General features: G+C 43.5%; 1 protein-coding gene across 1 annotated transcript in view; it reads left to right on the top strand.

Moving 5' to 3' along the window:
* The window catches only part of ABCA2 (ATP binding cassette subfamily A member 2), a 74,886-nt gene extending 65,257 nt beyond the window's left edge, over positions 1 to 9,629 (top strand). Inside the window, exons 31-48 of the mRNA XM_073640622.1 lie at positions 29 to 245; positions 327 to 432; positions 512 to 684; positions 775 to 949; positions 1,674 to 1,789; positions 2,815 to 2,962; positions 3,045 to 3,168; positions 3,660 to 3,792; positions 4,256 to 4,376; positions 4,863 to 5,041; positions 5,124 to 5,265; positions 5,346 to 5,480; positions 5,564 to 5,667; positions 5,978 to 6,070; positions 7,108 to 7,210; positions 7,352 to 7,489; positions 7,666 to 7,872; positions 8,798 to 9,629. Coding sequence (XP_073496723.1) covers positions 29 to 245; positions 327 to 432; positions 512 to 684; positions 775 to 949; positions 1,674 to 1,789; positions 2,815 to 2,962; positions 3,045 to 3,168; positions 3,660 to 3,792; positions 4,256 to 4,376; positions 4,863 to 5,041; positions 5,124 to 5,265; positions 5,346 to 5,480; positions 5,564 to 5,667; positions 5,978 to 6,070; positions 7,108 to 7,210; positions 7,352 to 7,489; positions 7,666 to 7,872; positions 8,798 to 8,833 — 2,450 coding nt within the window. The 3' untranslated portion in view covers positions 8,834 to 9,629. The remainder of the gene's footprint in view (positions 1 to 28; positions 246 to 326; positions 433 to 511; positions 685 to 774; positions 950 to 1,673; positions 1,790 to 2,814; positions 2,963 to 3,044; positions 3,169 to 3,659; positions 3,793 to 4,255; positions 4,377 to 4,862; positions 5,042 to 5,123; positions 5,266 to 5,345; positions 5,481 to 5,563; positions 5,668 to 5,977; positions 6,071 to 7,107; positions 7,211 to 7,351; positions 7,490 to 7,665; positions 7,873 to 8,797) is intronic.
* The last annotated feature ends 11,424 nt before the right edge of the window (positions 9,630 to 21,053 follow it).

Raw genomic sequence — 21,053 nt, forward strand, 5'->3', positions numbered from 1 at the left:
ATTGTGGTTTTTGTCCTCTCTACCACAGCGGAAGATATCACCACCACCCCGTCTTTGCCCCGGCGCATCCACGAGCCGGTCAGGTGTACTTGTTCCATGCAAGGAACGGGCTTCTCTTGCCCGAGTGGGGTTGGTGGTCACCCTCCGCAGATGAAAGTTGTGACCGGCGACATCATGGTGGACATCAGCGGACGGAACGTGAGTGAATATCTACTGTATACCTCCGACCGATTCAGGCTACATAGGTGAGTGGCAGGCCAGCGATCTAACCATCCACCTTTATTTAATGGTTCCTAATTGGCATCTTCTAATTTTCCTACACGTAGGTATGGGGCAGTGACATTTGGAAATGTGCAGAAATCTATCCCAGCATCATTCGGGACAAAGGCGCCCCCTATGCTGAGGAAGATTGCGGTTCGGCACACGGCACAGGTCTGTTCATTTACTGGAACCTCTGACAACCCAGCTCTGACAACCTTCACTGTTCGCCAACCTATTTTTTTATTTTTAGGCATTTTACAACAATAAAGGTTACCACAGCATGCCAACATATCTCAATGCACTGAATAATGCCATCCTGAGGGCCAACCTACCAGCGTCCAGAGGAAACCGCGCCGCTTACGGTATCACCGTGACCAATCATCCAATGAACAAGACCAGCGCCAGTCTGTCCTTGGACTATCTGTATGTAATGCGCCGCCCTCGCCCATGGATATAGACCATTACCGTCTCACCTTCCGGTCGTCTCATGTGCGCCTTTTGCCCACGTTTTAGGTTACAAGGTACAGACGTGGTGATAGCGATTTTCATCATTGTCGCCATGTCCTTCGTTCCTGCAAGTTTCGTCGTGTTCCTCGTGGCGGAGAAATCGACCAAGGCAAAGCACCTGCAGTTTGTCAGCGGCTGCAATCCCGTCATCTACTGGTTGGCCAACTATGTCTGGGATATGGTGAGTGGAGGATGCCCCGACTGGTATTGAGAAGTTGTTCTTATCTCTTGTTTTAGAAAAAAAAAAAAAAACAATAAATAAAAAATATATTATGTATTTATTCTCTTAATAAAAATGTCAGCTTGACGAGCAAAAGAACACAAGCTCTTACACAGGTCCGTTGATGAAAAAATAGTTTCAGAAAATAGCGAAATAAACTTTTTTTATTTTTTTTCATTCCATTTTACAAAGTGCAGAATTTTTTTTCAATCAATAAAATACAAAAAAAATTGTAAATTTGTTATCACCAAAATCGTACCAACCTGGAGAATCATATAATCGGGTGAATTTTCCTGCACAGTGAATGTGCTAAAAACCACCCTTCCCCCACCAAAAAAAAAAATATATATATATTTTTGTTTTCATCTTTCACCCCAATTTTTTTCAGTACATCATAGGATAAAAAGTGAATGGTGATTTACAAATCTGCAACTCATTTTGCAAAAAGCAAGCTCAAATACGGCTATGGGGATGGAAAAATAAAAAACAGTTATGACTCTTGGAATAAAAGGAGGAAAAAAACAAAAGCTCAAAATTGAAACCGTGGCCAGTCATAAAGGCCCGTACACATTGGATAATAATTGGGGCCTCCTAACTCCATAGTGCTGATATATGTCTGTAAGATTTTCTGTGCAGAAAAGGTTTTGTGTTTTTTTTCTATTCACTTTTTTGTTGTATTTTTCAGCTGAATTATCTGGTTCCCGCCACGTGCTGCATCATTATCCTGTTCGTGTTTGACCTTCCTGCATACACGTCTCCTACCAACTTCCCAGCTGTGCTGTCCCTCTTCTTACTCTACGGGTAAGTTCTACCATCTGACACCAGGCGATTAATGATTAACACTTTCAAGAACTAGCAATTTTCATTTTATTTTTTTATTTATTTTTTTTTGTTCTTTCGCGCTTTTTTTCTCCACTTTTTCCAGAGCCATATAATTTTTTTTCTGTATGTCGCCAGATTCTGAGACTGGTAAATTATTTTTTTCCATGGATGGAGCCGTGTCAGTGTTTTCTTGCTTTTTTTTGCGCACTCAGCTGTAGTTTTTAATACCATTTTAGGGCACTTTCAGCATTTTCTATCACTTTTATTGCAAGCCCTGCAACCCAAAAAAAAAAAACAGAAAATCTGACTTTTTTTTTTTAACACTTAAATACTTCAATATTTTGATAGATCAAGTAAAAGACTATGTCAAGTATATTTTTAAAAAATATATATCATTTTATATGGCAAAAAGGAGGATTTAATTTTTTTTATATATTTATGATCTAATATTAAATTTTTAATGTAAATCAATTCATTTTTGTAAATTATTTTAACTGATCAAACAAATGTTGTAACATTTTTATGGCTTCATCATTCATTTTTTTTGTTCCCTAATTTTTACTTTATTTTTATGTATCATGTGTATTTATATATATACTTCTGTATTGCAGTGTAATTGACGTTCTCTCATGAAGCCTAACCTGAGATTAGGCTTCATAAGAGGAGTAATATGGGGGGCCTTCAGCAGACACCCCTTTACCTAGCTGCCAAGGTGGCTCATTGGTTCTCTGCGATCGCATCGTTGGGAGCCACTGTCGGAGTGCACCGATAAGCAGGCCAATTCATGGCGTCACGGATTGACGGTGGCATTTAAATGGTTAATCAGCTGTGATCAGAGCTCTTTGCAGCCTCATTAGGAATGAATGGGGCAATGTTCTGCTGAATGAGAAATGAAAGTGCCCAGCTCTAGTGATTTGTGCGACCCTTCCAACCAATATATAACTACGGTAATTTTTACCAGAGAACCCCCTTTAATGCCATAACTATGGATTGTTGTTTTGCAGCTGGTCCATCACCCCCATCATGTATCCTGCCTCCTTCTGGTTTGAAGTGCCCAGCACGGCCTACGTCTTCCTCATCGTCATCAATCTCTTCATTGGCATTACTGCCACGGTGGCCACTTTTCTGTTGCAGCTGTTCGAACACGATAAAGTAGGTGGCACCATACTGGCATCACCACCAGCTAGCGGCAGCGGTCAGATGCTAACTACTCATCCTCGTTTTCTCTGTCCAGGACCTGAAGTTGGTTAACAGTTATCTGAAGAGCTGTTTCCTCATCTTCCCCAACTACAACCTCGGACACGGCCTGATGGAAATGGCGTACAATGAATATATTAACGAGTACTACGCAAAGATCGGTAAGGGCGCAAGACTCCAAACCCTGCCGGCATCATCCACAAATTCATTATGTCTTCTACTCCAATCCCTTCCAGAGCTGCATTCACAATCCAATCCACTGCATAACTGTCCGATATGAGAGATCTAATGTTTACACCAGTACTAGGTGCAAAAAAAAAAGAAGCAGAGTTCTGTAGATGGAGTAGGACATAATTCTTCATCATCCAGAGCTGCATTCAAAATTCTGCTTAGATGTAGTGTATTTTGCCTCACATTACTTTGCCCAGTGTAAACTCGCATTTCCATGAGACAGGACACAATCTGAACAATGGCGGTAAGTGAGGATCTGTTGCCCAAGAGATGGCAGGAAACCCGCAAAATTGTAATTGCAGCTCTGGATTTGAATGTAGCATCACATGAATACGTAAAGTAATATGCGAGGTTACTTGGTATGTGCAGGTTAGATGCAGCCACGGGAATCCTATAATTGTCGCTTCTCTTCCCACTCCAGGTCAGTTTGATAAGATGAAGTCTCCATTTGAGTGGGATATAGTCACCCGGGGGCTGGTGGCCATGACCATAGAAGGCTTCGTCGGCTTCTTCATCACCATTATGTGCCAGTATAACTTCTTCCGGAAACCACAGTGAGTATGCCACCTGTGTCTGACGTCTGCGCGCAGAGCGTAACTATAAAGTGCTGCCAGACGGATACAAGCCCCCCACACCAGACCCATAAATGCATTCAGATCCTCACCACCCCTATAGTTACACCATTGTATATGGTGTCTGCCCAAGGGCTATGAGTATTGGAAACAGTGCTTGACAGGAAGGACGTACAATCTGGTATTTCCCATGGAGATAAGTAGCATCAGGCATTGCTGATCTCCACCTGCTTTATAGAACCAATGTGCATATTCTGCTTTGAAAAAATTACTGGTCGTGACCGCCTGACTGGTATCTCTCATGCAGAAATCCTATGTCTATGGGCAGGCGGAGTAATTCCCCCAGTCCTCTCCTCCCTGCAGTTCTGGACTTATGTAGCAGTGTCCATGGTGCATCTGTGAATCAACAGAGTTTTTGTCTCATTGCTTTCATACTTCATTATAGGCGTCTTCCTATTTCTAATAAACCCATTGAGGACGATGACGTAGATGTGGCTAACGAGAGGCAGAGAGTTTTACGCGGAGGAGCAGATTACGACATGTTAAAGATCGAGAATCTAACAAAGGTAACTTGTATAGAGAGGGCCTTGTGGGGTGTTCCTGGTATACAGAGGGCCTTGTGGGGTGTTCCTGGTATACAGAGGGCCTTGTGGGGTGTTCCTGGTATACAGAGGGTCTTGTGGGGTGTTTCTGGTATACAGAGGGTCTTGTGGGATGTTCCCTGTATATGGAGGGTCTTGTAGGGTGTTACCTGTAGACGGAGGGTCTTGTGGGGTGTTTCCAGTATGATAGGTACTGCCTAATCTGTAGCACAACAGTGGCGTGGTGTTGGTGGAGGGTTTATGTCCTAAGACCCCCTACCAATGTCACAAAAAGCCGCGATGAAATATGATGTATGGGTCTGGCAGAAATTCAGAGTTTCTACCTGCTGAGCAGCGTACTGCAGATCGGCTTACTGAACGATCTGTGGACCCAGACCCCTCAGGACAAAGACCCCCCCACCAATCTGCATGTACACAAACACGTATATTTACAAAACTGGTCTACTTCAGGTGTATAAATCCCGTAAAATGGGCCGCATCCTAGCAGTCGATCGTCTCTGTGTTGGGGTCCAGCCTGGTGAATGTTTTGGACTTCTTGGAGTAAACGGAGCTGGGAAGACCACCACCTTTAAGATGCTGACTGGGGATGAGAGCACGACCGGTGGAGAAGCTTTTATCAATGGTCACAGGTACTCGGCATTATTGGAGGTAAATCCGTCAATCACCATAAGATCAATCCCTGATAACCAGGAGCTTCTTCTTGTGTGGCAGCATCTTGAAGGAGCTTCTGCAGGTGCAGCAGAGCATCGGGTACTGCCCACAGTTTGATGCACTGTTTGATGAGCTGACTGCACAGGAACATCTAGAGCTTTACACCCGTCTTAGAGGGATCCCATGGAAAGATGAAGAAAGAGTGAGTGTGGCGGCTCCAGTCTTGACCGTGACAAATCTTTGGCATTGCCTTAAAATTAATGCATTTTTCTTCCATGCCAGGTGGTAAAATGGGCATTGGAGAAACTGGAACTGACTCCTTATGCAGACAGACCAGCCGGAACGTACAGCGGCGGCAACAAGAGGAAGCTGTCTACGGCCATTGCTCTCATCGGCTACCCCTCCTTCATCTTTCTGGTGAGACATGGATGATGAAACATGGCCGATCATCACACGGACCCTCGTGTGCCTTAAATCCATATTTCCAAATGTGATTACAGGATGAACCCACTACAGGAATGGACCCCAAAGCGCGACGCTTCCTGTGGAACCTGATCCTGGACATTATTAAAACTGGGCGCTCTCTGGTCCTGACCTCTCACAGGTACAGAACGGGGTTCTGCATAATCTCCCTGTATGATCAGAATGATCAGCTGCAACTTTTCCAAAACATTTTGTATAGATGAGTGGCACAAATACTTGTCAGTCATTGCGGCCATTTAGTAATGACCTAGTGCAGTGATTGACAGCATGCAGCATTCCAACAACTACAACTCCCAGCATGCCGTGCCAAGCTGCGCCTCTCAGGGCATGCTGGGAGTTACAGTTTCACAAGAGCTGCAATGCTGCAGGTTGCTCCTGGTAAATAATATTGTCACATATTAGACATTCACTCATGATGTTTCGCTTCCCAGCATGGAAGAATGTGAAGCTCTCTGCACCCGACTGGCGATTATGGTCAATGGGCATCTGAAATGTCTCGGGAGCATCCAGCATCTGAAAAACCGGTAGGGAAAGATTTGACAGACACCAGTTGTGGGTTTAACACAGGAGGTAAATAAAGGAGTAACTAGACATGAGTCGTTTGCCTTTGTGTGGCTGTTATGGAGGGCAGGACAAATCAGTCTTCATGCTTCTGACATCTTGGGTCAGCATCCTGGGTGCCACTGCGCTTACTTAGCCCCATGAAATTGAAGCCAGCGCACGTCATGACGTAGGGCCTGGTAAGTGCCGAGGACACCAGACTGGGGATGCCAGGTGCAGAAGTGATGGGATGGAGGATGCGATCAGACACCGAATCAGTCAGCATGAATTGAATTATTCATCCCTAAGTGAACAATGGCCCAAGCAGCTCCTTAAAGGTGATGTCTTAAGTTCCCATATTCACTACTCTGGACCACTCTTTTGCTCCTGGCTTCCTGTTTGCTTGGAAGTGGTGCACTGCTGAAGAGTGCCGGTGGCTTGAGGGAGCCATGGCCCGAACCGTGCGCTCTCTATGCTGCAAGCAGAGACCATTTTGCCTCCGCAGCATCCGGAGGAGAACATGGGCACTGAGTCTGTCTGTTTCCAGCGATGGCGATCTGACCTGGTTCAGAGCGGTGCATGCAAGCAGTGTGCACTCCTGGCATAGGAAACCGGCCACTTTGGCAACAAGAAGAATACTATAGAATTTTTAATAAAAGGTCAATTGCAAAGTTGTTTGGTTTTATAAGTATCTTGCAATTTTATCCATTTAATAAGATGAGCCAATGCCTTAACAATGCTGCCGAATTTATGGCTCTTGTTACCTGCGTGCCTGCCGCAATGTAATAATACTTCCCGGTCAGGAGAGTGGCATCATAGGTTCATGTGACTAATCCCTGAGCCCTAAAGGCCAGATCTGTCCCCTTTCCCCCCAAACAATCATAAGCCGGTGAATGCAAAACTTCATATGTCAGATTGTTATAACCTCCCCTTAAACCACAGTGTGACCACCAGTGGGCAATAAATATGTCCACCCTTATAGTCACGCATCCTACAGCAAGTGTCGTCCTGTGTCAAACAGATTCGGAGACGGATACATGATCACGGTGAGGATGAAATCCAGCGTTAATGTCAAGGAAGTTGTCCGATTCTTTAACAGGAACTTCCCAGAAGCCATCCTCAAAGTAAGTATCGCCATCCTCGCACTGCAACCCTCACTGCACGTGATAAGCGGTTATACGACAAACTTGGTGACACTTATCTATAAACATCCAGAAAAGTTTTGGCTGCTTCCTTCCATCATGGTACCATTCTGTTTCCCGCAGGAAAGGCACCACACCAAGGTACAGTACCAGCTGAAATCCGAGCAAGTCTCCCTCGCCCAAGTCTTTAGTAAGATGGAACAGGTGGTGGACGTGCTGGGGATAGAGGACTACTCCGTCAGCCAGACCACACTGGACAACGTAAGAGAGACCTCGTCTATACGTGTCCTCCTTCCCTCATTGTAGCTTCATTAGGAGCATAAAGCGACGCCATGCGCTCGTTTCCTCCTCCTCCAATAGTGTGCGGGGCTGCCTGGTGCTGTGGCGCTGCTTATCTCCAGCCTGATCACTGATTCTGGTCAACGGCAATTTTTCAGGTATTCGTCAACTTTGCAAAGAAACAGAGCGATAACCTGGAGCAACAGGAGGCGAATCACAGTAACTCCGTCCCATCCCCCATGGAGCGGGTGCTGAGCCTCCTACGAGCCCGGAGCACTCCCACAGAACTACGGGCCCTGGTAGTGGAGGAGCCCGAGGATCTGGAGACTGATGACGAAGGCCTGATCAGCTTCGAGGAGGAAAGGGTAATAACTGGCATCTTGGTATTCTGGCATTTACCCAATGTTAAAGGGGTACTCCCGCCTGAGACATCTCTAACATATCGACAGCATAGGCCATCAAATGTCTGTTGTGGCTTCGCCTACCTCTGTCCTGTCTGGTGACCGCAGCGCTGGGGTCAGAGGGACCCCCGTTATAGAGTTACATTTGTGCCTCCAAGGTAGGACTATGATTTTTCAGTGGGAATACCTCTTTAAGAAATCAGCAGAGCCTGCAGAGACTTGTATCTATACCCAAAAGAGACTTCACCTAAGCACAGATGGTACTTTATTATAACCCATCTCTGATTGCAGTCAATGAATGGAAGGATTGTGTACACCCAGCGCAGCGTCTAGACAGGAAAAACACATCAGCCATACAAATTTCTACTGTATCCTGATACTTTGTTACAATGTATCAGCGCAGGTGACCTGTATCAGACTGAAGCTCACAGAGGATTGTCCAGACTGGACACAGTCAGGTCAGCACGAATGTTCCCATTCACTGATCGCAAGCAGAGATCTTAATGAGGAAATAAAATGTGAGGTTGTAGCAATGGTTAAAGGGGGATTCCCATCTTGTAAAGGTATGGAATATTTATTGGGGGTCTGACCGATGGATAGGATGGATGTGGGGAGCATGCTGCCGTTCACCTGCACGGTAGGTGTCCAGGAGCCGCTGCGCAGGGCACTGAACCGGCACTGAATTGGCTCAACGCCTTCATTCTCCGAGGTTCCCAGAAATCGATCCTAAAATGATTTTTGAGTCCTAAAGATGTGACCATCACTTTACAAGAGGGCGGTATACCCGTTTAAGTTTTCCTGTCTTCTGCCATATGGAGCAATGCATAATATCTGATATCTGGACCTGGACTGCATTGCCATCTGCAATTTATTTATTTTTTTCCCGCAGGCTCAGTTGTCTTTTAATACGGACACGCTCTGCTGAGACTACGTTGTCATCTACACAGCAGTAACGCCCAATACGCTGGAGACCACTGCCCCGTTTTTTTACATAATCCCCCGAGTCAAGCACCCGGGGGGTTTGTGTGAAAGGCTGATCATGGTCCACTGTGCCAGACAGCAGTGTATACAGTACACACACGGACCTGGCTCTGGACGCTGACACGCATCCCGCTGTCCATGCAAAGGGGGCGCTGCTCGGAATAGGACAAAGAGCAGACCCCCGACGGACATGGTAATGGCGGCTCTAGGACGTCGGCAGGTGCGGGCCTCCAAGAGCAGAAGGACTGGCATCTGCTGCGGCCAGTGAATGGATGAGACTGACTACAGAAGAGGATTTTCTTTCTATTAGGAATGTACATACATCACGCTGCAGACAGGGGGCTCCACCAACCTTGTCGCACTTTCATTTTCAGGACGTTGGCAGCAAACGTGGTGCTCTGCTCTGTGGGCATTAATTATGACCTAGTTTTAGTTTGAAACCATTTCTTTTTCGTTTCGCTGTTTTGTTTTGTTTTTTCCAGTGCTGACGTCCCCTCATTTCCCGTCTCTTTGTACAATATTAAATGTGCCAACCACTGTATATAGTGTCGCCACAGAGGGCGCCGACGGACAGCAGGTACCCTCACGGACGTTTTTAGGAAATGCACTGCCAAAAAAAATGGATAATGTATGTTGTAGGTAATGCTTTGTTTTTTTGTTTTTTTTTAGTTTTGTGTTTCTTTTGCCTTTTTTTTTTCTTTCAAAAATTGCAAATTAAATGACCAAATACATGCACTTTATTATGTGGTGGTCTCCCTTTCCTAAAGACATGACCAGTAAATTGCGGAAATATGGATGTGAAAGCAGCGGGAAAAGGTGAGTGAAGACAGATACTGATCTTTAGGCAGGGGCTACATGTGTCACTTGATGGCAATTCTCAGAGAAGTTGCAAGACGAAAAACATCTCTGGAACTTGCTGCCTCATGACTATTTGAGAGCTGCAATATTTGCTGTTAAAAAAACAAAATTGCAGAAATCATTTTTGCAATTGGGTTTCAATAAAAAATGTACACCATTTGGCTTTTACAGACATTTTGTTAACCAGCACATTCAACTTTGATGTGGTCTGTGGCCATAAATCAGCTGAGAGGACCTCAGAAAAAGACAGATAAACGTTACAAACGTTTTTGTCATTCAATCTGAAAGAGCTCACTGATGGATGCTAAGTTAACTTATTCTGCAGCCAGCAATAAACAATGCAGAAGCTGTAGCAGGCAAACTGTGCAACATTTTTAATGAAACCCACTTGAAAAAATAGTTTTTAGCCCCAAATTCAGTCATTTAAGCAAAAAAAAACATATTTCTAAAGGTGGACAACTTGTTTAAAGAAGATGATTAGCAAATGTTTTATATTTTAAGTTTTAATTAACGTACCGTAATTTAACACAGGTGGAGCTCTGGATGTGAATGGAGTATAAAATGTCATAAAACGTAAAGTTCTCCAGTCCGCACCAATTTGCTTTCCTAAAACAGCATCACCTCTGCCATAGGTTAATGCAAATTAGCCAAAGTCAACTAATTACTAGTCACAACCCAGAGCCAAAAATAGCACTGCTACAAAACAAAGGGGAAAAGAAGAGACCCTTCTTACTGATCTTATGAAAAGTGGCATCCCCCACATTAATCTTATATATAAATAGGTGTTTTACTTCCCCCTTTCCATTGTATCAGTTCATCTGAACTTGGAAAATCCCCACCCAACTTTATATATAAACTCTCATGTTTTCTTCTCAGTGAACTTTGATCAGCTCTATTCATTGTGTGAACACTTTTAAGAGCTTTCTGTCTATTTAAATTATAATAAATTACTGGTTGTCACTTTTAAAATATGGCGGAAGCTGCATTAGACTTGCCTACTATAATACTACCCATTATGTACAAGGATACAACCGCTATGATACTGACCCTATGTACAAGAATATAACTACTATAATACTGCCCCCTATGTACAAGAATATAACTACTATAATACTGCCTCCTATGTACAAGAATATAACTACTATAATACTGCTCCCTATGTACAAGAATAGAACTATTGTAATACTGCCCCCTATGGAGAATAATAGAACTACTGTAATACTGCCCCCTATGTAGAAGAATATAACTACTATAATACTGGCCCCTATGTAGAAGATAGAATAGAACTACTGTAATACTGCCCCCTATGTAGAAGAAGAAAACTTCTATAATACATTTGAAGTGACTTTGAGGGGCCTATATTGCAGAAAATACCCAAAAGTGACACCATCTTAAAAACTGCTCCACTCAAAGTGCTCAAATCTATATTCAAGAAGTTTATTAACCTTTTAGGTGCTTCACAGGAGTTAAAGGAAAAAAGTGAACATTTATACTTTTTCCCACAAAAATGTTGCTTTAGCCCCAAATTTTGCATTTTCACAAGGGTAAAGGGAGAAAATGGACCCCAAAATATGTTGTGCAGTTTCTCCTGAGTACGCCGATACTCATATATGGGGGAATACTACCGTTTGGGCGCACAGCAGGGCTCGGTAGGGAAGGAGCACCATTTGACTTTTGGAATGCAAAATTGGCTGGAATAGATAGCGGACACTATGTGGAGTTAGCAGAGTGGAAACCCCCCACAAGTGACCCTATTTTGGAAACTAGAGCCCTCAAGGAATTTATCTAGATGTGTAGCAAGCACCTTGAACCCCAAAGGTGCTTCACAGAATTTTATGACGTTGAGCCGTGAAAATAAAAAAATCACATTTTTACCCCCAAAAAATTGTTTCAGCCCCACATTTTTTATTTTTACAAGGGTAACAGGAGGAAATAGACCCAAAATTTGTTGTACACACTCCCCTGTGTACACAGATACCCTATATGTTTGGGTGTACAGCAGGGCTCGGAAGGGAAGAAGCACCATTAGACTTTTGAAACACAAAATTGTCTGGCTTCCATAGCGGATGTTATGGCCCATTTGCAGAGCCCCTGATGTGTCTAACCAGTGGAACCCACCCCCCACAAGTGACCCAATTTTGTAAACTATTCCTCTCGAAAAATTCATTTAGGTGAGAAGTGAGCATTTTTAAACCTCAGGCAATTCACAGAATCCTATAACATTGGACTGAGTAAATGGAAAATTACCATTTTTTTTCCAGTAACATGTTGCATTGGCCCAAAGTTTTTAATTTTCAGAAGGGATAATAGGAGAAAATGAACATTACAACTTGTTAAGCAATTCCTCCTGAGTACGCCAATACCCCATATGTGTTTGAAAACTACTTTTGAGGCATAGTGCAAAGCTCAGAAGGGAAGAAGCGCCATATTAGAGTTCAGATTTTGCTGGAATGGTTTGAGAGTGCCACGTCACATTGTCACAGTCCCGGAGGTGCCAGAATAGAAGAAATCCCTCATAGGTGGTAACCTCATTTTATAAACTACACACCCAATTAATTCATCTATGGATGCAGTGAGCATGTTGACACCACATGTGCCTCACAGAATTTTATACCATTGGGTGGTGAAGAAAGAATAATTACATTTTTTACCACCTAAATATTTATATTTTAGGCCCAAGTTTTTCATTTTTATAAGGGCTAATAGGAAAAATGGACCTCTCTGTTTGTTGTGCAATTTCTCCTGAGTGCGTCAATACCCTACGTGTAATTGGGAACTACTTTTCAGGCACAGTGGAAGGTGCACCATATTATAGTTCAGATTTTATTGTTATGGTTTGTGTTTGTCATGTCAGATTGGCAGAGCCCCTGAGGTGCCAGAACAGCAGAAACCCCCCATAAGTGACCTCATTTTACAAACTACACCTCTCAATGAACTCATTTAGGGGTGCAGTGATCATATTGACACCACGGCTGTGTCACAGAATTTTATACCATTGGGCGGTGAAGAAAAAAGAATTACATTTTTACCACAAAAAAAATGTTTTAGCCCCAGATTTTACACTTTCACACAGGGAAATGGGTAAAAAAACTACACCAAAATTTGTCACACAATTTCAGCTGAACGTGGCAATACCCCATATGTGGCTGTACAGAACTACTTAGCCACAAGTCGAGACTCAGGAGGGAAGGGTGCTATTTGATTCATGGAGAACAAATTATCGTAAAATAGTTTGCGGACTCGATATACAGAGCCCCTAAGTGCCAGAAGAGCATAATCCCCCCTCAAGTGACACCATTTTGGAAATTACACCACAGGTGTAGTGATGATTTTGACTCCATGGGTGTTTTCCAGAAACAAACAGCAGTGAATGTTGCTGAGTGAAAATTGCAAATATGTTGTAGTGACCAGTAGGTTGTAGCGACCAGTACGTTGTAGTGCCTGTACATTGTGCCCAGCTCATGCTTCTGGAGACATGCGCCCGTAAATTAGGCAGGCTCTCATCGCTACAAAAATGGCAAACATGTGGACGCTAAATGTGGTTTAGGCACACTGTGGAGCTCAAAAGGGAGGGGAGTATTTGAATTTGGGAGAGCAGAATTTGCTAAATTTCTTTACGGGGGCGAGGAGCCATTTCGCTGTTCCAGAGCCTTTGAGATACCAGTAATATGAAAGCCCCCTATATTTCCATTGGCAAATGACGGACCTGAGTGGGAACTTGTTTTTTTTTTATTTTTTTGTGCATTGATTTGAAGTTTTTGTTGGTAACATTTTACATAACATTTGGGATCACATTTATCCTGCGTTCTACGCTGAGCACTTACTTTGGGGTTTGGGCGTGACATAATTTCAGATGAAACCCCCGAGGGATCTGTTCACTATAATGAGGCAGCAGAGTTACTCTGGACTCTGTCTGGCCTCTGTTCAGCAGTGTCCATCTTTTCAGAGGTGCACAAAACTGTGACAGACTGCACTTTTATGCACACCTAAAAAGACGGACACTGCCGAATCACAGGCCGGACGGCGTCCACAGTGCCTCCATCTGCCTCATTACAGAGAATCTTCCGCCGGAGGTTCCGTCTGAATCATGTATTTCAGAGATTTACACGGAAGGGGTGTAAGTGCTCAGCGCAGAGCGCAGGATAAATGTGAGCCGAGCCTTACTGTGATCTTTGGGAGGCAGAATGAAAAAATCAACAGTGTAGAATTGGTTTTATTTATTTTTTACGCCGTTCCTCGTGCGGTGTAAGTGACTAGACGACTTTATTCTTCCGGTCGGTGCGATTACAGTGATGCCAGATTTATATCTGGTTTTTATGTTTTTCTGCTGTCACACATTAAAAGACGGGGTTTCTTTTTGCAAAAAAAAGTTTTTGCATCAAAATATTATTTCTAAGAGATATAATTTTTCCTATATTTCTGCCAACAGTCATGTGACGGCTTGTTTTTTGCAGGACGAGTTGACGTTTTTATTGGTACCATTTTCGAGCACATGACATTTTTTGATTGCTTTCTATTTCAATTTTTGGGAGGCACAATGAACAAAAACCAACAATTGAAGAATTGTTTTTTTTTATGCGATTCATCATATGGTAACATTGATAAGGCAGCTTTATTCTTCGGGTCAGTACGATTTACAGTAATACCACATTTATATTACTTTTTTTTTTTTAAGTTTTGGCACTTTTACACAATAAAAACTTTTTTAGAACAAAAAAATAATTTTGCATCGTTATATTGTGAGAGCCATAGCTCTTTTATATCTGATTTAGCTGTATGATGGCTTGTTTTTTTGCGGGACAAGATGACATTTTCAGTGGTACCATTTTTATTGACATTTGACTTTTTGATCGAGTTTTATTCCACTTTTTGTTCAACGGTATGATGAAAAAGCATAGTTTTTTTACGGTGTTCACTGAAGGGGTTAACTAGTGTGACCGTTTTATAGTTCGGGTTGTTCTGGACATGGCGATACCAAATGTGTACTTTTTTTTTATTTTTACAGAAATATATTTAGGTATTGGTATATTTTTTTCGTATTTTTTATTTTGTGATTTTTCTTTCTTTTTATATATTTACAATTTTTTTCATGGCTCTGGTCGCTGGTATAATGCATTGCACTGCACCAGCACTAAAATACGTTACCCTGACAGAACACCTCTTAGACAATGGTATAACAGGCTTGCCGTAGCTGGGAGACTCTGTGGTCGTCATGACTATCTTGGGTTGCCATGGCAACAATCGACCCTTGCGATGACTTCGCGGCGGCGCCGATCAGGAGGGAGAGGGAGCCCCCTCCCTCACCCAGCCTCTTAAATGTTGCGATCGATATCGATCACAGCGTTTAGGCTGAAAAATGGACCAGGGTGATGTGGGCACTGCTCCTGCCCATGACAGCGGGAGCTCAACTATAACTTACGCCAGCGCCGATCGCCATGACGTAAATGTACGTAATGGGTCGTGATGGGGTTTAGGAAGTTGTGTCAGGAACGTATGCTATTCCACATTGGTCTTTTAATGGATCTTCAATAAAGATGTAAATTTAAGGACCCCTTCGCTGGATTTATACATTTTTCCTGCAATAATACTGCCCCCTATGTACAAGAATATAAATACTATAATGCTGCCCTCTATGTACAAGAATATAACTACTATAATGCTTCCCCCTATGTACAAGACTACAACTACTATAATACTGCCCCCTATGTACAAGACTACAACTACTATAATACTGCCCCCTATGTACAAGACTACAACTACTATAATACTGCCCCCTATGTACAAGACTACAACTACTATAATACTGCCCCCTATGTACAAGACTACAACTACTATAATACTGCCCCCTATGTACAAGACTACAACTACTATAATACTGCCCCCTATGTACAAGAATATACAGTACAGACAAAAAGTTTGGACACACCTTCTCATTTAAAGATTTTTCTGTATTTTCTTGACTATGAAAGTTGTACATTCACACTGAAGGCATCAAAACTATGAATTAAAACTATGAATTAACACGTGGAATTATATACTTAACAAAAAGGTGTGAAACAACTGAAGATATGTCTTATATTCTAGGTTCTTCAAAGTAGCCACCTTTTGCTTTGATGACTGCTTTGCACACTCAGAGCTGCTTAGCACTTGTTGGCCCTTTTGCCTTCACTCTGCGGTCCAGCTCACCCCAAACCATCTCGATTGGGTTCAGGTCTGGTGACTGTGGAGGCCAGGTCATCTGGCGTAGCACCCCATCACTCTCCTTCTTGGTCAAATAGCCCTTACACAGCCTGGAGGTGTGTTTGGGGTCATTGTCCTGTTGAAAAATAAATGATGGTCCAACTAAACACAAACCGGATGGAATAGCATGCTGCTGCAAGATGCTGTGGTAGCCATGCTGGTTCAGTATGCCTTCAATTTTGAATAAATCCCCAACAGTGTCACCAGCAAAGCACCCCCACACCATCACACCTCCTCCTCCATGCTTCACGGTGGGAACCAGGCATGTAGAGTCCATCCGTTCACCTTTTCTGCGTCGCACAAAGACACGGTGGTTGGAACCAAAGATCTCAAATTTGGACTCATCAGACCAAAGCACAGATTTCCACTGGTCTAATGTCCATTCCTTGTGTTGTTTAGCCCAAACAAGTCTCTTCTGCTTGCTGCCTGTCCTTAGCAGTGGTTTCCTAGCAGCTATTTTACCATGAAGGCCTGCTGCACAAAGTCTCCTCTTAACAGTTGTTGAAGAGATGTGTCCGCTGCTAGAACTCTGTGTGGCATTGACCTGGTCTCTAATCTGAGCTGCTGTTAACCTGCGATTTCTGAGGCTGGTGACTCGGATAAACTTATCCTCAGAAGCAGAGGTGACTCTTGGTCTTTCTTTCCTGGGGCGGTCCTCATGTGAGCCAGTTTCTTTGTAGCACTTGATGGTTTTTGCAACTGCACTTGGGGACACTTTCAAAGTTTGCCCAATTTTTCGCACTGACTGACCTTCATTTCTTAAAGTAATGATGGCCACTTGTTTTTCTTAGCTGCTTTTTTCTTGCCATAATACAAATTCTAACAGTCTATTCAGTAGGACTATCAGCTGTGTATCCACCTGACTTCTGCACAACACAACTGATGGTCCCAACCCCGTTTATAAGGCAAGAAATCCCTCTTATTAAACCTGACAGGGCACACCTGTGAAGTGAAAACCATTTCTGGTGACTACCTCTTGAACCTCATCAAGAGAATGCCAAGAGTGTGCAAAACAGTCATCAAAGCAAAAGGTGGCTACTTCGAAGAACCTAGAATATAAGACATATTTTCAGTTGTTTCACACTTTTTTGTTAAGTATATAATTCCACATGTGTTAATTCATAGTTTTGATGCCTTCAGTGTGAATGTACAATTTTCATAGTCATGAAAATACAGAAAAATCTTTAAATGAGAAGGTGTGTCCAAACTTTTGGTCTGTACTGTAACTACTATGATACTGCCTCCTATAAACAAGAATATAACTACTATAATACTGCCCCTTATGTACAAGAATATAACTACTATAATGCTTCCCCCTATGTGCAAGAATATAACTATTATAATACTACCCCCAATGTACAAGAATATAACTACTATAATACTGCCTCCTATGTACAAGAATAGATCTACTATAATACTGCCCCTATGTACAAGAATATAACTACTATAATACTGCCACTTGTGTACAAGAATATAACTACTATAATACTGCCCCTTCGGTACAAGAATATATCTACTATAATACTGCTCCTATGTACAAGAATAGAACTGCTATAATACTGCCACCTATGTACAACAATAGAACTACTATAATACTGCCACCTATGTACAAGATTAGAACTATTATAATACTGCCCCTATGTGCAAGAATATAACTACTATAATACTGCCCCTATGTACAAGAATATAACTACTACAATACTGCCCCTTCTGTACAAGAATATAACTACTATAATACTGCCCCCTATGTACAAGAATATAACTACTATAATGCTACCCCCTTTCTACAAGAATATAACTACTATAATACTGCCCCCTATGTACAAGAATATAACTACTATAATGCTTCCCCCTATGTACAAGTGTAACATACCTGGCGGCGTTCTTGCATAGTGGTCCATCTCCCACTGTGCAAGAGCGCGCACTTGATCTCCAGTCCAGTCTGCTAGCCTGGCTTCCCTCCATGCTGTCTGCTTGCCTCTGTTTTTGCTGCTTAAGGGCGGCGCCCGATCACTTCCTGTTTCTTGTACCTGCTGCAGACGCACCCCTTGTGCGTCCTCAGCCTATTGCTGTCTGTCACCTGGTATTTAACCCAGCTCCTCCCAAGAAACCCTGCCTGAGCATTGTGTTCTGTCAGTTGGCTTCTGCTCACTGATATGCCAGGTCCCGTTTATGTTTCCTGCCTTCGGTATCAGTTCCCGTGTCTGAACTGTGTCCTGTCTGTATTGTCTTCTAGCCTGTTGTCTTCTGCCTATCCTGGAGGCTGTATTTCCAGGCCTGTGTGTACACGCTCCTAGCCTGTTCGTTCCGCCTTCTAGGGGCCGCATACCTAGACCCGCTCCTGTATCTTGCTGCTGTGTCTGTTCTTGTCTGAATACTCTCCTAGCCTGTTTCCTGTTTTTTCTCTATGTCCGTACCTTCCCTTTTCCTGCAGAATCTGATCCCGTACCTATCTCCTACTCGTTGTCTCTGTACTCCCGTTTGGGAGTTTAGAGTCCACTCGCTACTTCATTGCAAGTATCCTGTGTGTACCTGGTTCTGCCTTTCCCTTCCAGTCTGTTCCGTGTGAACAGAGCCCTGTCCCCTCTGCTCTGCCTTGCTTACCGCTCCGGCGATTCTTGCCTGCTCAGCCCTGTCCACCGCATCTGCGGTTTCGCTTTGCTCAGCCCTGTCCACCGCGTCTGCGGTTTCGCTTTGCTCAGCCCTGTCCACCGCGTCTGTGGTTTTGCTTTGCTCAGCCCTGTCCACCGCGTCTGCGGTTTGGCTTTGCTCAGCCCTGTCCACCGCGCCTGCGGTTTCGCTTTGCTCAGCCCTGTCCACCGCGTCTGCGGTTTCGCTTTGCTCAGCCCTGTCCACCGCGTCTGCGGTTTCGCTTTGCTCAGCCCTGTCCACCGCGTCTGCGGTTTCGCTTTGCTCAGCCCTGTCCACCGCGTCTGCGGTTTCGCTTTGCTCAGCCCTGTCCACCGCGTCTGCGGTTTCGCTTTGCTCAGCCCTGTCCACCGCGTCTGCGGTTTCGCTTTGCTCAGCCCTGTCCACCGCGTCTGCGGTTTCGCTTTGCTCAGCACTGTCCACCGCGTCTGCGGTTTCGCTTTGCTCAGCCCTGTCCACCGCGTCTGCGGTTTCGCTTTGCTCAGCCCTGTCCACCGCGTCTGCGGTTTCGCTTTGCTCAGCCCTGTCCACCGCGTCTGCGGTTTCGCTTTGCTCAGCCCTGTCCACCGCGTCTGCGGTTTCGCTCTGCTCAGCCTTGTCTACCGCGTCTGCGGTTTCGCTCTGCTCAGCCTTGTCTACCGCGTCTGCGGTTTCGCTCTGCTCAGCCTTGTCTACCGCGTCTGCGGTTCTGCTCTGCTCAGCCTTGTCTACCGCGTCTGCGGTTCTGCTCTGCTCAGCCTTGTCTACCGCACCTGCGGTTTCGCTTTACTCTGTTTGTTTACCGCATCTGCGGCTCTGAATTTGTCTCCCAGTCTGTAGTGGACCCTACCCAGCCTGCGCGCTAGTCTGCCTGTTCCTGTATTCCCCGGTGTGGGTCAACAGCCGTGTCCAGAGTCTGACCTGGAGTAGACCCTGGTCCCTCTGCTCGGTTCCTCCCTGGTGCACTGGCGTCGTATGCCGTCGTGCGACCTTGGTCGGATCGGGCAGATACTTAGTTACGCCCCTCCAGGCACTCTCCGGTTCATGGCACAGTGGAACCACTAAACACGCACACGCCAGTCAGTCCGAGCGTGTGCATTACAACAAGAATATAACTACAATCATACTTCCCCCTATGTACAAGAATATAACTACAATAATACTGCCTCCTATGTACAATATAAATATTATAATACTGCCCCCTATGTACAAGAATAGAACTACTATAATACTGCCCCCTATGTACAAGAATAGAGCTACTATAATACTGCCCCTACGTACAAGAATAGAGCTACTATAATACTGCTCCTACGTACAAGAATAGAACTACTATAATACTGCTCCTACGTACAAGAATAGAACTACTATAATACTGCTCCTACGTACAAGAATAGAACTACTATAATACTGCCCCTTCTGTACAAGAATAGAACTACTATAATACTGCCCCCTATATACAAGAATATAACTACTATAATACTGCCCCTATGTACAAGAATATAACTACTATAATACTGCCCCCTATGTACAAGAATATAACTACTATAATGCTACCCCCTTTCTACAAGAATATAACTACTATAATACTGCCCCCTATGTACAAGAATATAACTACTATAATGCTTCCCCCTATGTACAAGAATATAACTACAATAATACTGCCTCCTATGTACAACAATAGAACTGCTATAATACTGCCCCTACGTACAAGAATAGAACTGCTATAATACTGCCCCTACGTACAAGAATAGAACTGCTATAATACTGCCCCTACGTACAAGAATAGAACTGCTATAATACTACTCCCACGTACAAGAATAGAACTGCTATAATACTGCTCCCACGTACAAGAATAGAACTGCTATAATACTGCTCCCACGTACAAGAATAGAACTACTATAATATTGCCCCTACGTACAAGAAAATAACTACTATAATATTGCCCCTACGTACAAGAAAATAACTACTATAATATTGCCCCTACGTACAAGAAAATAACTACTATAATACTGCCCCCTATGTACAAGAATATAACTACTATAATACTGCCCCTATGTACAAGAATTTAACTACTATAATACTGCCACTTGTGTACAAGAATATAACTACTATAATGATCTTTTTATTTAAAACTGACAACCAAATATTACAGAATAATTACATTAAAATCACAAAATAATAAATATTAAAGAAAATAAATACTGTGTTGTTACATCACTTACACAATAATATTAGATAACATTGATAAATCCCGCCACATGAATGTTCCTCCAGTTCACATTACCTGAGTTAAACTTTATATCTTTCTTATACACTGTCTTGAGACTTTCCAGGATCTTATACCTGACACTATCACAGGACAGGACCTCCTTATTGATGAGCAGGCAGCACCGTGCACACCACAGATGATAGATGGTCACCACATTTATTACATACAG

Source organism: Phyllobates terribilis, unplaced genomic scaffold, assembly GCF_046119375.1.
Source record: "Phyllobates terribilis strain yellow unplaced genomic scaffold, ASM4611937v1 Scaffold_7__3_contigs__length_470593459, whole genome shotgun sequence".
Lineage (NCBI taxonomy): Eukaryota > Metazoa > Chordata > Amphibia > Anura > Dendrobatidae > Phyllobates > Phyllobates terribilis.